General features: G+C 44.1%; 1 protein-coding gene across 2 annotated transcripts in view; it reads left to right on the top strand.

Moving 5' to 3' along the window:
- Nucleotides 1-17,134, top strand: part of LOC146182702 (histone-lysine N-methyltransferase PRDM9-like) — a 70,809-nt gene that overhangs the window by 38,880 nt on the left and 14,795 nt on the right. The window contains exons 5-10 of one of the 2 annotated variants that reach the window (XM_084608906.1): nt 1,324-1,389; nt 4,023-4,127; nt 4,509-4,585; nt 7,135-7,320; nt 11,350-11,602; nt 13,886-14,196. In XM_084608906.1, the coding sequence (XP_084465032.1) occupies nt 1,324-1,389; nt 4,023-4,127; nt 4,509-4,585; nt 7,135-7,320; nt 11,350-11,602; nt 13,886-13,950 (752 nt within the window). In that variant the 3' untranslated portion in view covers nt 13,951-14,196. Of the gene's footprint in view, nt 1-1,323; nt 1,390-4,022; nt 4,128-4,508; nt 4,586-7,134; nt 7,321-11,349; nt 11,603-13,885; nt 14,197-17,134 lie in introns of those variants that run through there. The other variant, XM_084608905.1, reaches the window with a different exon arrangement.

Genomic DNA, 17,134 nt, shown 5'->3' with positions numbered 1-17,134 from the left:
AACTGAAAAAGGAAGATATACGGGTGCATATTGATCCGCACACGAGGGGAGTAAAGGTATATCTCCAATGTGTCTTTTACACTTGGCGTTGGATATGCTTTCTCCTTTTTGCTAAAACGCCGGTTTGATTTGTTTTACTTTAAAACTGATTGTATGCATTCGCTTACGCTTTTCTGTTTGTTTTTTCTTTATGTTTGCAACTAACCCCCCTACGATAATACCCAATGGGCGCAGGAGGTATTTGTAAGAAATAAATAAATAAATATCTACACTGACTGCGAAGGCTCCATTGACGTCCATACGTACAAAACATGGTGGCTTATGGGCATTCCAGCGCCCCTCAACATTCGGTGGCCAGCTAAAGTTAGTGACGTTCAACGACGTCAGGTGTACTTACAACACTGGCGCCAATTATAGTGTCATTTTTTTTAGCATCTATCCGATTGTTTGTAAAATCGACCACGGAAGAAAAGGCCCCTGTGAAAGCGGCGACTAGGAAAAAACGTCCCCAAGGCTAACATGCGACCTAAGAATCAATTATTCCGGAATTCGGATTGCAAAACTTGACTATTTTATTCCATTCTTTGTTTTGAGATAAATGTAACCATAATTCAGAACATGAGTCCTCTGGGCGCCTGAAGTGTTCACATATACTGAGAAGAAGCATGATGGAATAGCCATCTGTCTCTTCATACGTTGCGTGGTTCCGATCTCTTCAGCTCGTCAGCAATCATTAAGACAGGTTTAATGAGCTCTTTAACATTAGCTTCTGAGAAAGGTACAAGCGGCTTGTTTAATGGTAGTCATGGAAAACCGCCCAATGCAGAAAGCTTCTTTAGAACTAATCGAAGACCTTCCTGTGACAAATCGATCCTTCCTCTGATGATGGTGTAGGATCTTTGCTGCGCTTCCTTCCGGTGGTGATAGAGATGCAGTATTAGGGAAAGAAGGCTGAGGCTTTACCGGTTGTTGACCACTGTTACCCTAACGCTTCGTTCCAAGTTTGCGGTTCACTAATGCAGGTAATCAGTACGCATTTGCCCACACATAAGGCGAAGACGAGTTCTGTCACTTTATTAGCAATGTTATAATTTTTCTATGAACGCTCGCATCAGTTTGATGTTCAATTAGTTCCAAGCCGACGGATGGGAGCGCTGTTGGATACATAATGTAGCTCGCCACGAAAAACGCTGTCCCCTACTTCGCAAACAGGGACATTTTTTTTTTTTTTTTTGGGGGGGGGACGTCCTTTTGAAGGGTGCCTTTCGGCGCTCGCCAACCTTTGTCATTCTAATGGGCTCTAATGCTGCTGTTTGCGTGCAGTTTACAGTCCATCCCAGCAACTAGAAGACGGGACTGAAAGGGAGCAAGCCAGCACATCAACCAAAGGTACAGGCACAGCATAATTGCACAGCATGATCTGTAAAGCGCTGCCGTAACCACATAATCCGCAATAGGGTGTCGAACAAGTATAGCACGAAGCTATCCGTGCTTTATTGTATTGAGCCTGTGACAAAGCATTACAGTAAAATGTACCGGTGAGAAAAAAAGTAAACCGAGCATGATATTTCTTTATAAAACTTTTCACGCCTTGCTTGGTTCAATCTGGCTGTCGTGGTATGTGGGAATGGTAGTAGTCCCCAGTACCTTTTGACGTCGGCAAATATTGCTGTCTTATCTCCAGCGCAGGATGAGCGATTTTAATTTGAAGAGAAAAGCGTGCTTTGTATACGTATGTCCGCACATGTACGCCCGCACTCTATAGCATTACTGAAAGGGTGACAGGCATCGTATTTATGCTTAATAAGCGGTCTTAACGTAATGTTGTACAGGCCTATGCACCTACATGTAGTCCTGATGGTGATGTAGTTATGAGGATACTGCTAAGCTATCCAAGGTGACGAGAAATTTGATTAAGAAACGCCAAAGTATGAAAGCTTTCAAACAGACCGGATTGAATTGGAAAAGATATCAAAGCTACTGAATGAGCGCAAAAGTGGCCGATATAAGGAAGTATAATATGGAGAAAATTGAGCATGCTGTAAAGAACTGGAGAAACCTAAAAACGGTAAGGAAGAAATTGGGCATAGGCAAAAACAAGATGTATGCGATAAGGAAACAAATCGGGCAATGTCATCACGAATATAGACAAGATCGTCAGAGTAGCCGAGGAGTTCTATACAGATCTCTACAGCAACCAAAGAAGTCACGACAATAATGACATTGGCGGTAGGAAAATGCAGCCAGACTTTTCACTAGTGACGAAGGACAAAGTTAAGAAAGCATTACAAGCTAAGAAAAGGGGGAAAGCAGCAGGAGGGGATCAGGTTGAAGGACGGAGGGATATCATGCTAGAAAACAGGGCACCCTGTATATACAGTGCCTGGCGTCATCGTCGCTACAGGAACCATGGAAGAACGCAAACATTATCTGAATTCATAAGAAAGGGGACGCTGAGGACTTGAAAATTAGACCAATCAGCTTACTGTCCGTTTCGTATGAGGTATTTACCAAAGTAATCGCTAATAGAATCAGGACAACCTTAGACTGCAGCTAAGTAAAATATCAAGCAGGTTTCCGGAAAGGGTACGCTACTATCGATCATATCTGTACCATCAACCAGGTGATAGAAAAATGCTCGGAATATAAACAGCCCTTATACATAGCATTCATCGATTACGAAAAAGCTTTTGACTCGGTAGAAACCTCGGCGGTCATGCAGCCATTGCGAAATCGGGGTGTAGACGAGCCGTGCGTGAAAGTGCTGGAAGATATATATAGTGGCTGCACAGCAACCATAGTTCTGCTGTAAGAAAGTAATAAAATTCCCATAAAGAATGGTGTTAGGCAAGGAGATACAATCTCCCCAGTACTATTCACAGCTTGCTTAGAGGAAGTATTCAGAGACTTGAAATGGGAGCAAAGGATAAGGGTAGGTGGAGAATACCTCAGTAATCTGATTTCTTGATAACATTGCCTTGCTAAGTAACTCAAGGGATGAACGGAAAATATTCATTCATGACCTAGACAGGGAAAGTAGAAAGGTAGGCTTGAAAATCAATATGCAGAAGACTAAGGTAATGTTCAACAGCCTCGGGAAGGAACAGCAGTTTACATTAGGTAGCGAAATACTGGAAGTAGTAGGCGAATATGTCTACTTAGGGCAGGTGGTACCCACAGATCCGGACCATGAAAAGGAAATAACAAGAAGAATAAAATTGGGATGGAGCGCATTTGGCAAGCACTCGCAGAATATGACTAGCAGGTTACCGGTATCGCTCAAGAGGAACGCCTACAACAGTTGCATCTTACCTGTACTCACCTATGGGACTGAAACGTGGAGGCTAACCAAAAGAGTTCTACTTAAGTTGAGGACAACGCAGAGGGCTATGGAACAAAAATAGTAGGGGTAATATTACGAGATAGGAAAAGGGCATAGTGGGTCTGAGAAATACCTCAGGTTACTGATATAGAAGAAATCGTCATGGGCAACGCATGAAGTACGAGGAGAGGATAACCGATGGCCGCTTAGGATAACAAACTGGATTTCAAGGGAAGGGAAGCGTAGCAGGGGGCGGCAAAAACGTGGACGGATAAGACGTTTGAGGGGTGAAGTGGATGCAGCTAGCTCAGGACCGGGTTAATTGGAGGAATATGAGAGAGGTCTTCGCCCTGCAGTGGATATAGTCGGGTTGTTGATGATGATGATAATGACGATCACCACACATTACAATGCAATAACCAGAAAAAGTCGCCAGTGCTGCCCAGGAATCGAATTTCTTTGTCCCAGCGAAGACTGTTTTGTAATGCTATTTACTTCTAGCTTATGTACATTTGATGCTTTCTCGTGCGAATGGTGATAGTTTTTGTCCTTGTAATCTAGTCTGTACCATAAGTCGTCGACAACGCTACAGCCTGCAGTCTTGTTCATAGCACATAATACTGAAGATCAGGCAAGAATGCTCGAGTGAATTTTATGCTAAAGTTCACACTTTCATTAAGAACCTTTTTATGAACCGCAGCCTTCCGCGAAGAAGTTCCAAGCGAGTCCCGCTACCCGAGACGCCAGAGGAAAGAGGTCAGCTATGTGGAAACGCCCGAAGGAAACTCTCAAGAAGAATACCTGTGTGAGCTGTCTACAAAACATAGCAGCTATAATAGACTCCAGTACAATTATAACACTTCGCTTTATCTTTTTTTTATTTTAAGCTTCTTCTAATAGCAAGTGAACGGACATCAGTGTACTGATGGATGGCATGTCTTGAATCCCATTTCTTAGCAATTTGTTCATAGCTGGACCTGCATAGCATCCGCCATGATCAGTGTTTTTGCTCACGCGCTATGAAAAAGCTAACTGCATAATGAATGCCTTCTTTGTCCTTACCTGATGAGGCTTGACATCACAAAGGCATGTATATTTCGCGCGCACGTGTCTAATTCCCACTACTACATATCTTGACTCAACCTTTGTTGCAAGAAAAACACCGGCCTCGGTGCTGTGCTTACAGTTTGCGACGACTGCGGGATGGACCACCCCGGTGATTGTCCTGAGCACGGGCCGTTAGTACATATCAAGGACACCGTGGTGAGTGAAAAACATGTACGATTTGGAGGACAGTGAATCTGTCCTGAGGTCTCCGCTTTAATACTTGTTCTATACTCTATTCTAATTTGTTTCACTGTGCTAAGGCAAAGCATACTTCTTAAAACCTTGGTCCATGTTAGCTGAGACATTCGGTATATGTATAACAGGTAAGGTTCAACAGCCTAGGGAAGGAAGATCAGTTTAATTGGGTAGTGAAGCACTGGAAGTCGTGAATATGTCTATTTAACACAGGTAGTAGCCGCAGATCCAGGTCATGATAGGGGTGAAACCAAGATAATCAAATTTGCATGGTGAACATTTGCAGAGGTCTTGCAGATTATGACTGGCAGGTTACCGGTATCGCTCAAGAGGAAAATATAAAACACTTTCATCTTACCGGTACTCACCTATATGGGGCTGAAACCTGCAGGCTAAGAAGAGTTCCAGTTAAGTTGAGGAGAACACAAGGGCTATGGAACAAAAAATGCTAGGTGTAACGTTAAGAAAGCTTGCAAAGTAGGTGAGGGAAATAACTCGAGTTAATGACATTCTAGCTAAATCAAAAAGAAATGGGCATGGGCACGGAACGTTGTGAGAAACGAGGATAATCAATGGTCGTTTAGGGTAATAAATCAGACTCCAAGGGAAGAAAAGTATACCAGTGGGCGGCAGAAAGTTAGGAGGGCGGACGAGGTTAAATTCGCAGGGGTTAAGGGGATACAGCTAGCACAAGACCCGGGTATTCGGAAGAATATGGAGGAGGCCTTCGCCATGCAGTGTATATAGTCTGGCTTATGATAGCAAGCGCACGCATGAAAAAAGACGCAACGGCGATGCGGCGATGAATATCGAGCGTTGAAAATTATTCGATCTTTCCACACAGGCTGTTTATCACGATGACAAACTGATACAGCAATGTTACAACGAGTCAACAAGTGCAAGGCAGGCGCACGGCATGGAAACATGTGACACCGCCTGTCAGACACATGCATCACCATAACAGTTTAGGTGTCCAAAATGCCCCCTTGCCCAGCCGGGGTGGCGCAGGGGTTACGGCGCTCGACTACTTTTTCCAAAGATGCGGGCTGCTTTTCGATGGAGGCGAAAAGCAAGGCACCCCTGTGCTGTGCGATGTCAGTGTACGTTAAAGAACCTTAGGTCGTCTAAATTTCCAGTCTTCCACTATGCCGTCTCTTATAACCTGAGTTGGTTTGGGACGTTAAACCCCACAAACCAAACCATAACCGTGACGCCATCTGTCGAACAGGTATTGTATTAAGCTGTTGTCGCTAGCTATAGTGGTACGCGCCGTTGCTATGCGATCTATGACAAAAGGTAAATTTGCGAAATAATGTCACCTTGAAGAATTCTAGTAGTAGAGTTCACACTTTACCTAGTCCCGCACACTTCAGCTACGTCTTTAGGAGCATGATGTGAAAGCGCTCATTCTTCCTGTATGCGGATCCTTGTACCCAAACATGCTCTTTAATTTTTGCTTGTGGGATTTAACGTCCCAAAGCGACTAAGGCTACAACAGGCGCCTTAATCTGTGTTTCTGTTAACGCTATTAGAGGACCCGATCTCCAGAAAATCCTGTATCGGTTTTGTGGGCGAAAATTCGAGGCCATGGCTCTGGCATGTGACAGCTGGCAGCAGTATTGACCTGGTGCTTAATTGCCGTATGATTGAGCGATGTCGCGCGACAGCTTGACGTGAACAATTTGGCAGGAGCTGCCAAGTCGAGAATAATACTTCAGATAAAACGGAAATAAAACCTTCCAGCAGTCATGCATCCCAAATCAGGCTTGCTCCTAGGCCGCGCACGTAGATTTGTATGGCTTGAATAAACATGACTTACTATATCTGTGCCGGGTGTTTCCCCATCTTATATAGTAAATAGCTTATGATTGCACGCTTACTAGTATGCGTGAGATAATAGAGGCGCATATTAAGAGATAATAATTAAGCAAGTTGCAATGTTCTCGGATGCGAACGAAGGTTCGCAAAGAGCCGCAGGCGGTAGCCAATAAGACTTTCATCATACTCTTGAAGGCAAGACTCAAGTGTTCGTTAACTTTATCTTGTGACCATCCTAACAGCTTTACAAGGCTTTATTTTTTATTTCATCCCACGTTAACAACACGCAGCGTTCATGCTAATACAAATGATAATAGCTCTACTGTATGGATATTTGAAGTAGCCTACAACTTTGAAAACAGTAGTTGTTAGATATGGGCAGTGGCAGATGGCAAGTGCCTTAATCAGTCGAACATTCAACACAATCAGATTTCATTTTTTGACAATACCAAACAAGAGGCATCTAAATTATTTCGCTTTTAATCTCCTCTGATGATTTTCTTTAGAATTACCTAACCAGAAAAGCCTACATGGACAACTTTGTTTTGTTGAAAATGTGTGTGTCAGTTATTACTGGTTTAAGCTGTATCTGACTATGATTTGCTGATTTTGACAATTGCTGTCACCTTTGGCACCGAGAGGACTAAGAGCTATCAGCACTGGAGACGTAAGAGAGGACGCACCATTTACAGGTAGAATTCGGCGACCCGCTGCGCGCCAACAAGACTCTCCCTGAAGGCCTGTCCATACGGCGTTCTACTATCAAGGGGGCCCAGCTCGGTGTATTTACACTAAAACCTCTGCCAAAGAGGGTCTGCTTCGGTCCCTTTGAGGGAGTTGTGGTGGATATCGACGGGAGAAACGGCTACACCTGGCAGGTATGTCTCCCGCGAGGCGTTTAAACCGTAATGGTTGCATAGGGAGGGACAAGAAATGCTTTCTTGACAGTGATACCCGCCGCGGTAGCTTAATGGAGAAGTTCGACCGTCAAGCACCCGTGAGCCCCATGATTGTGTCATTAGGCTACCGGTCAGTCAACAGCGGAGTCAAAGGTCCTGGGATTTGTTGCAAAAAACTGAAATTATGTCCCTGTCTGTGCACTTTATAAAAGCCCAGGAAGTCGCAATGAACCTCGAGGCTAGCTGGCTCACACAGGAGAGTGAATCTCTATTTATCTAAGCAAAAGTTACTGCGCACACATCCTACCATCGCGCCTTCGACACGTTGCACTGCGATGCAGTTTCCAATTCTCTTTCGGCGGCGGTGAGGGGAGTGGACCTATTTCAGTAGCGTACCCCACATCGAAGTGTAGTTGACGGAATCAGGTATCTTGAAACTGTGCAGAAATTCATTCATTCTAGTGGGATGTGCTTATTAAGGCGGAAGCCATTTATGGCTCATGAATCACTGGGCAGTGCGTTCGGGATAAGTGTAACATTTTATTCGTGAGATTCCGGGGGATATTGTGAGACTGTGACGTCATCACCTCGAGACTTCGGGCAACTGCGGAGCCGCCCGACTGCCGGAACATGGACGAGCGTAGGCAAAATTATACGGAGATTCTTCAAAATTGCAGGTTAAGCAGGAGACTGGCGCCACCACCGGACAAAAGTCTAAACAATAGGGTGGCAGTCGTATGGCGGCGTCTGCAAGATGGGAATTTTGTAAACCCGGTCTGGTCATATTATGTCCAGATGGACGATAGAAAAAACGATAAATGCAAGCACTGGGGGAGAGACGGACCCTCGACCATATAATCTGGGAATGTGCTAGCTCTCCAGGGGCTAAAACAAATATAACTTGTAGAGAAGTCTGGGAAGCCCTGCTGCGAAGCGAGGTCCCTGCTCCACAGCAACCAGCCATCCGCCTGGCGGAAGAAGCCGCGAAGAGCCAAGACCTCTTTGCCTGCTTCTCAACGCGGAGTATGAAAGCTTCCAATCCAACAGACCAGATCGAATTGGCCGAGATATCAAAGCAAATCAATAAGCGAAGGTGGCCGATATAAGGAAGTATAACATGGAGAAAATTGAGCATGCTGTAAAGAACGGGGGAAGCCTTAAAGCAGTAAAGAAGAAATTGGGCATAGGCAAAAACCAGATGTATGCGATAAGGGACAAGGCGGGCAACGTCATCACTAATATGGAAAAGATAGTCAAAGTAGCCGAGGAGTTCTATACAGATCTCTACAGTAGCCAAAGTAGTCAGGACCGTAATGAAATTGGCGGTAGGGAAAAACAGTCAGACGTTCCACCAGTAACAAAGGACGAGGTCAAGAAAGCACTAGAAACTATGAAAAGGGGGAAATCAGCTGGAGAGGATCAGATAACTACAGATTTGCTGAAGGACGCGGGGGATATCGTGCTAGAAAAACTGGCCACCCTGTATACGCAGTGCCTGGTGTCATCGACGGTACCGGAACCTTGGAACAATGCAAAAATTATCCTCATTCACAAGAAAGGGGACTCTAAGGACCTTAAAAATTACAGACCAATCAGCTTACTGTCTGTTACGTATAAGGTATTTACTAAGGTAATCGCTAATAGAATCAGGACAACTTTAGACTGCAGTCAAGCAAAGGATCAAGCAGGGTTTCGGAAACGGTACTCTACTATCGATCATATCCATACCATCAATCAGGTGATAGAAAAACGCTCGGAATATAACCAGCCCTTATACATAGCATTCATTGATTACGAAAAAACGTTTGACTCAGTTGAAACCTCGGCGGTGATGCAGGCATTGCGAAATTAGGGGGTAGACGAGCCGTACGTGAATGTGCTGGAAGATATATATAGTGGCTGCACAGCAACCATAGTTCTGCATAAAGAAAGTAACAAAATTCCCATAAAGAAAGGTGTTAGGCAAGGAGGCACAATCTCCCCAGTACTATTCACAGCTTGTTTAGAGGAAGTATTCAGAGACTTGGAATGGGAGCAGTTAGGGATAAGGGTAGATGGAGAATACCTCAGTAATCTGCGATTTGCTGATGACATTGCCTTGCTAAGCAACTCGGGGGATGAACTGCAAATAATGATTGATGACCTAGACAGGAAAAGTAGAAAGGTAGGCTTGAAAATCAATATGCAGAAGACTAAGGTAATGTTCAACAGCCTCGGGAAGGAGCAGCAGTTTACATTAGGTAGCGAAATACTGGAAGTAGTAGGCGAATATGTCTACTTAGGACAGGTAGTATCCGCAGATCCGGACCACGAAAAGGAAATAACAGGAAGAATACGATTGGGATGGAGCGCATTCGGCAAGCACTCGCAGATTATGACTAGCAGCTTACCGGTATCGCTCAAGAGGAAAGTATACAACAGTTGCATCTTGCTTGTACTCACCAATGGGGCTGAAACGTGGAGGCTAACCAAGAGAGTTCTACTTAAGTTGAGGACAACCCAGAGCGCTATGGAACGAAAAATGGTAGGGGTAACATTAACAGATAGGAAAAGTGCAGAGTGGGTCAGAGAAATAACTCAAGTTACCGACATTCTAGTAGAAATTAAGAAGAAGAAATGGACATGGGCAGGACATGTAGTGCGAAGAGAGGATAACCGATGGTCGCTGAGGGTAACAATCTGGATTCCAAGGGAAGGAAAGCGTAGCAGGGGGCGACAGAAAGTTAGGTGGGCGGATGAGATTAAGAAGTTCGCAGGGGTCAAGTGGATGCAGCTAGCACAGATCCGGGTTAAGTGGAGAAATATGGGAGAGGCCTTCGCCCTGCAGTGGGTATAATCAGGCTGATGATGATGATGACTTCAGTGGTTTCAAGGTTCCAATATTTTTCCTAGCAGTCGCTGAGTGCAGGGCAAGTTTTCGCCTATTATGGGCTGCGATGCGCGTTAGTCATATGTGGACTCACCACTACAAACAATCCTGCTCACACTCCCTGTTAACTCATGACCATAGTAAAACAGCGAAACGGCCCGCATCTTGCTTGAGGCTCACTACGGGAGGAAGTGCAACGCAAATCGTTCATTCCTAAGGCCTTCAATATGCTAGCACCACACGCAGTTTGCAACAGTGCGTCACGTAGATGAATCGAGGGACGTCATTTCGGGAAAAAGCACGTGAAGAGGACTCCCCCCTATTTTCTAATCGCATACGAACAGAAATAGCGGCCGAGAAGGCATTGCGCTTGCGCTGTAGCATTAATCGCAAAAAAGGTCCATTGTGCTCTCCGCCGATGCCAAAATTCTGCTGCCACCACCTCCGGCTCAGTTTATCTCTTGTAGGAACATTGCGGTTCGTCTTCCACGTGCTTCCTGCGACCGTGTATATTTTTGCCCATGGTTTATTTGATAACAATGGTGTCCTCCTAGGCTTCCATCTGCCCACGTAAAACGCGGCACAGAGGCAGAGGAAGCGTCATCGAGCTAATGGCGTGGAGAATAATAAAGGTGTGTGGAGAAGAACGGCCTACATAAAGAGACGGGGAGCGGAATGTAACGATGTTACCGGGCATCTAAACTCTTCCCAGGTTCGCGATTCACATAGTAAACTAGTAGCCGCCGAGAGGGCAAAAAGTTGAAAAGGAAAAAGTTGCCAGAAGTCCGTTACCGCTTGCTGCCTAATGTCGGCTCCACAGAGTGCCCCGTACAAGAGGGTGTGGAAAACGAGTAATTTTTTGACCGTAACCACTATGATAATAATCAAGATATGTGCAGTGTCGGTACATCGCCCAGCGAAACGGGCATGTTTCGTGCCAGCGGAACAAACCATCCCTTATATGTCGGTAACGGCTGCCAGAGCAAAAATAGGAAGCTGATTCTAGCACTACCTCTCGATGATAGGACGAGTTTGCTATCGTTTTCGCCTAAATAGTGATTGCATCGCCCCTGTGAATCTCCCTTCGAGTGAAAGCTGAGGACCTAACATCCAGGCGGTTGTCTTCACGGTCACGGCAGGTTCGCAAAGACGGCAAAGTGTCCCTGCTGGACGGCCGTCCCCTGGACAAATCCAACTGGATGCGCTACGTCAACTGCGCAGCCACTCCGAAAGAACAGAACTTGTTGGCCTACAGGCATCACGGCGACATCTACTACCGCACATCCAAGGCTGTGAGAGCCGGCGAGGAGCTTTTCTTGTGGTACGGCACAGAATTTGCCCGGGAGCTTGGGGTGATGTGCAAGCCACAAGATTCGGGGTCGCCCTTGAAGGGTAAGCGATTATTCGTTAATCGTCGGGAAGGAACAGTCGCAAATGAGCTGAACATTCTGCTCTGTGCCTTGCATTGAGAAGTTTATGACCAGTCATTGAAGGCGCCCTGGGCTTTGCGAAGTGCTCAAGTGTAAAACTTGCGTCGAATATATAAGTCGCTAGGACTTACCGCGTTGCGGTTTATCATTCAAACATTGCAACGTGTGCACAGGTTCAGAAGGCTGTAGGCTAGGTATCCTCGCTGATTGCGACTAAACCTTTAAAGCACGCACGCGTTGATAGTCACGTGAAATAATCCCCCTTATAATTTAGTCCTTTATAGTTATTTCTCTAGTATGAAATTAATAGCTTACTTTTTAATTATCGCATTGAAGAACAAGGCGATAAGAAGAAGCTGGAGATCGTCTTAAAAATCAGCAGACTTACCCGTTAGCTCATAAGTATATCCCAAGTATTTGAAAGGCGAGAGCCTTTCTAGGCCATTGGTGAAAATCTCCCGTCGGAGAGATTTGTCTCCGAGATGCGTGAGCGAGAGTCCGCGAGTGGCGGATAATGCGCCTTTTCTTTCTTGGAAAGCAATTGTAAAACACCGGTGAACTTTCCTGTTTTCATCGGAACGCCTGTTGTTTTCGACAAGAGGTGCGCAGTGTGCCTTGTGCAGCAGCAACACTCAGGCTTTCGGATTTCACCACTGCAGATTCTGCAGTGTCCTCGAAATTTTATCACGCGAACAGCTGCTCGCGCATAACTCCATCTAGGAGAATGCTGTAGGTGAATGCGGATTTTTTTCTCTGACACGTCTTGGGTCGCTGGAGTAGCACCATTGTTACGTTAGTTTGTTCATTACGCGAGTTATATTTTAATTGCTTGCCTTGCTTGCTAAGCAACTCTGGGCATGCACTTCAAATAATGATTGATGACCTAGACAGGAAAAGTAGAAAGGTAGGTTTGAAAATCAATATGCAGAAGACTAAGGTAATGTTCAACAGCCTCGGGAAGGAACAGCAGTTTACATTAGGTAGCGAAGTACTGGAAGTAGTAGGCGAATATGTCTACTTAGGACAGGTAGTAACCGCAGATCCGGACCAAGAAAAGGAAGTAACAAGAAGAAAAAGATTGGGATGAAGCGCATTTGGCAAGCACTCGCAGATTATGACTAGCAGCTTACCGGTATCGCTCAAGAGGAAAGTATACAACGGTTGCATCTTGCCTGTACTCACCTATGGGGCTGAAACGTGGAGGCTAACCAAGAGAGTTCTACTTAAGTTGAGGACAACCCAGAGGGCTACGGAACGAAAAATGGTAGGGGTAACATTGAGAGATAGGAAGCGGGCAGGATGGGTCAGAGAAATAACTCAAGTTACTGACATTCTAGTGGAAATTAAGAAGAAGAAATGGGCATGGGCAGGACATGTAGTGCCAAGAGAGGATAACCGATGGTCGCTGAGGGTAACAAACTGGATTCCAAGGGAAGGAAAGCGTAGCAGGGGGCGGTAAAAAATTAGGTGGGCGGATGAGATTAAGAAGTTCGCAGGGGTCAATTGGATGCAGCTAGCACAGAACCGGGTTAAGTGGAGAAATATGGGAGAGGCATTCGCCCTGATGATGATGATGATGATGCTATTTGAAGAATTTACTTCAATTTATTTAAATAGTAGCTCAGGCAAATATTTCGCTAACAATTTCGGAATTGATCCTTTGGTCCTTAAGCTAATGAATATAATATGATCAAATAATATAGTCTCTAGAATCTCAACTACTTGCTAATGGATAGTGACAAATCCTCTTTACATAAATGGTAGCTCGGTACAAATATTTCGGTAGCGAATTCTCCGCTGAAACTTTATTCGTGACCCCAACGAATGTAATGCAAACAAATCGTACCGTACTTACTGATAAATACTAATTAATTGGTGCCAATTAAGTCTCCTTTTCAAGAACGACAGAAATGCTACAAACCAGCCCATGCGACCCTCAATGGGTGCCTATTCATGTCAGTGGCTAGGACACTTCAATATCACTGGTAGCTCTATCCTTGCAAAAGTCGAGCAACAGCGGATGACGTCTGTTTGACCTTCAGCTTCATGCCATAGCAACAAAAGTGTTACATTGGTGGATCACGTCGGCTGTAATTGAGCAGTTCTAATAACGTGTTGTAATTACAGCTCATAACTTATGGTGAAGTACTGAACTTTACGCTACAGCATGAAGCGGTAGGTATATTTGGATAGTTTAGCTCAACTATGACTGCACGCGCCACACTTGGATCTGGTTCCTGCCCAGGCAATGTCTCAAGCAGGACCACCTCTGCCTCACATAGGGACAGCGAAAGCTGTCCTGTCAACTGAGATACAGGCCCCGCCGGCCGCTCAACCGGCTTCCACAAGGCTTGCTTGCGGAAGAAAGCTGAAAGCTCTGCTCCCGCCACTTGCCTGCGAACATCCAGCGCCTCCGAGCAGGCGATTAGTATCCTTCACTCGTCCGCGCTCCAGCGGCGGCACTCTCTTGAATGCAAAAAAAAAAAGCGAAATAAAATAACACGACTAAACTATCCGGAAAGGAAGTTTTCAGTTACATCCTCACAAATCAATAAACATGGCATTTATGGTCCACTGGAACTGCCTTGGACTCATTAGGAACTACAGGGATGTAACAGTGGTTTTAAATTCACTTGGCCCGGTTGCTCTGAGTTTACAGGAGACAAACCTTGGTTCCAAACTCACAAACATTATACAAAAAGTATATTCTTCAGCTGCGATCAACAGCAAGCAAATAGGCTATCCGGAGGTGTTACTACGATCAATCAAAATTTGGTTGCAACATCAAATTGACCTTAAAAAGAAATATGAGGCTGTTGCAGTCACTAGCCTTCACTACAGAACAATAACATTATACTCTGTATGCCTTGAACCCCCTTAAAATTTCACTCTTCATGACCTGATTTCACTTTTTAGGCAGCTACTTGAGCCGCATCTGGTAGAAAGAGATTTTAGTGCACATTATACATTTAGGGGAAGTGAACAAACAAATAGCAGGGCCGTGTTTTAGAACAATTTAATTTGTGCAACGATGTTCGCTTGCTGAATACTGTAAAGCCTTCTTGCTGCTCGCAAAGTACTGGAGCAATGAGCTGCTTACATTTTTCTTTCAGTTCACCATCAATTTTTACAGAGTTCAAATGGGATGTTCTGGACACCCCACCGGGAAGTGATCATTTCCGTGTAATAATCAGTTTAACAACTTCGCCAACCATCACACTTAACAAACCACGACGGTAGAAGCTTCGCTTAGCTAACTGCGGATTATTTCATTCAAACGCTAACCCCGAACAAATTTGTTCAGATCACCTCAGCGTAGATCAACTGAACGAAAACTTTACAACTTACATCAATCATGGCTGTATCATACCTCGCTATCCCGCAGTCCCTGGGAGCTGTGACAAATAATCGCCAGAACCGGTATTTGTGAGAATATAAGGAAGCAAAAATAAAGGAAAACAAGGTTTGAGGAATTTTTCGCAGGCACCCCACGGATGAAAATCTCGTAAATTGCAAGCAGGCAAGAGCAGAAGCGTGATATGTCCGACGCAATGCCGAACGGTCTTCATGGCAAATATATATATATATATATATATATATATATATATATATATATATATATATATATATATATCTTTCATGAATAGTTGAACCACATAAAAAAAGCTTTTAGCAAGTTCGTAATCTTAACAGAAGCTTCTTCCCTTGCACAATTCCATTTATTACACATCCCATCACTGAACCAAGCATAGAAGAACAGGCATACATTTTAGACGAACACTTTTCTTCGGTACTAATTTCTTTACAGTACATAAAATTCTTCTTAAAATACAAACTGCAGCTGAAAAACAAGTAGGAGTGGCAATGAACTTTAGAATTTTTTATCACAGTACAAGAAATAAACACCGTTCTTAGCTGCTAGTAAAAAGACGGTACCTGGCCCGGAGGAAATACTGTGAATTGCTAGCACATTTCTCCACACCTGCTATAGGAGCCCTTGTGAAATTTTTCAATAAGATATGGCTATCTGGAAAAATTCCAGAGGTATGGAAGAAAACATTTATTGTGCCTTTCCTGAAGCCAGGAAAGCCACCCTGTTGTCCCCAGTAGTTACAGACCTATAGCCCTTACAAGTTGCCTTGCAAATTTATTTGAAATTGTATTAAACATTAGGCTAACCTTTGTCCTTCGATCTCAGGAACTCTTAGACATTCACCAATGTGGTTTCAAAAAAGCATGTTTTACAACAGACTATTTAGTCCGCCTTGAAAACACTGTCTGTGAGGGATATATACATAAACAGCACTGTTTTGCCGTCTTCGAAATGGAGAAGGCATACGATACGACATGCAGGTTCGGCATCTTTCGCGACCTAGCAGATTTGGGCATCCGCGGCAGGCTGTTAACCTGTCTGAAGGATTTCTTGTCGAATCGTTCATTAGTGTGCGTTTAGGCTCAAACTTTTCGAGGAACTTTGTGCAGAATAATGGGGTGCCACACGGCTGTATGTATCTTAAGTACAACTCGCTTTGTTACAAAAATTAATTTCTTAAGCAAAATATTCCCGAAATCTGTAATGTATTTACTGTACGTCGATAACCTAAAGATAGCATGCACAACTCCCAATGTATCAATATCAATGTATCAATAGTAAAAAACAAGTGCAGCTTTCTATAAACAAGCTAGCCACATGCGCAGATAAAAATATATTTCAGTTTTCACTGAAAAAAACAGTGGCGGTTCTATTCTCTTTGCGACGAGGCCTACAAACCGATCCTAACTTGTACCTAAATGAAATTATATTGCCAATATGAAACGAGTACAAATTACTCGGTGAAACATTTGACAAGAAGCTCACTTGCCTACCACATATCAACAACCTAAAAAAGAAGGCTTATTGATTCTTAACATACTGAGTGCTTTCACACAAACGATCGGGCTCTCACAGAACCTGTCTTTTTCGTGTCTATCACTCGGTAGTACGCTCTTCTCTTGACAATGAATGTGTTGTGTACGGTTCAGCAAGACCCTCCTATTTAAAGCGTCTAGATCCTGTGCAAACCCTTGGCCTGCGGCTTTCAGCTGGTACATACAGAACATCCCCATAAATAGCGTCCATCTAGAAACAAACAAACCATCCCTCGCAGGCAGAAAAATGCTTATGTATGCATATGTATTAAAGATAAGGTTCATCACAAAACACTTCTCACACTCTATAGTCACAAAGTGCCCATCTAGAACACTTTTTACAATAAACGACAGGCAACAAGACCACTAATTATTCGTTTTGAACAAGCATGCCAAGAAGTAAACATATTTGATTCAGTTCCAAACATTGCCCATCATCCCGAACTAATTCCCCCTTGATACAGCTTCCCTTCTGCATGCGACCTCACACTAACACAATTTGGTAAAAAGGCAACACCACCTGAACATATAGTACAAAGGTTCCTAGCCTTAAACAAAAAGTACAAAAATCACACAGCATTCTTTA

Source organism: Amblyomma maculatum, chromosome 7 (assembly GCF_055883805.1).
Source record: "Amblyomma maculatum isolate TAMU_Amacu chromosome 7, ASM5588380v1, whole genome shotgun sequence".
NCBI classification, from domain to species: domain Eukaryota; kingdom Metazoa; phylum Arthropoda; class Arachnida; order Ixodida; family Ixodidae; genus Amblyomma; species Amblyomma maculatum.
The sequence above is the reverse complement of the archived record's forward strand: the minus strand, read 5'-3'. Positions and strand labels throughout refer to the sequence as shown.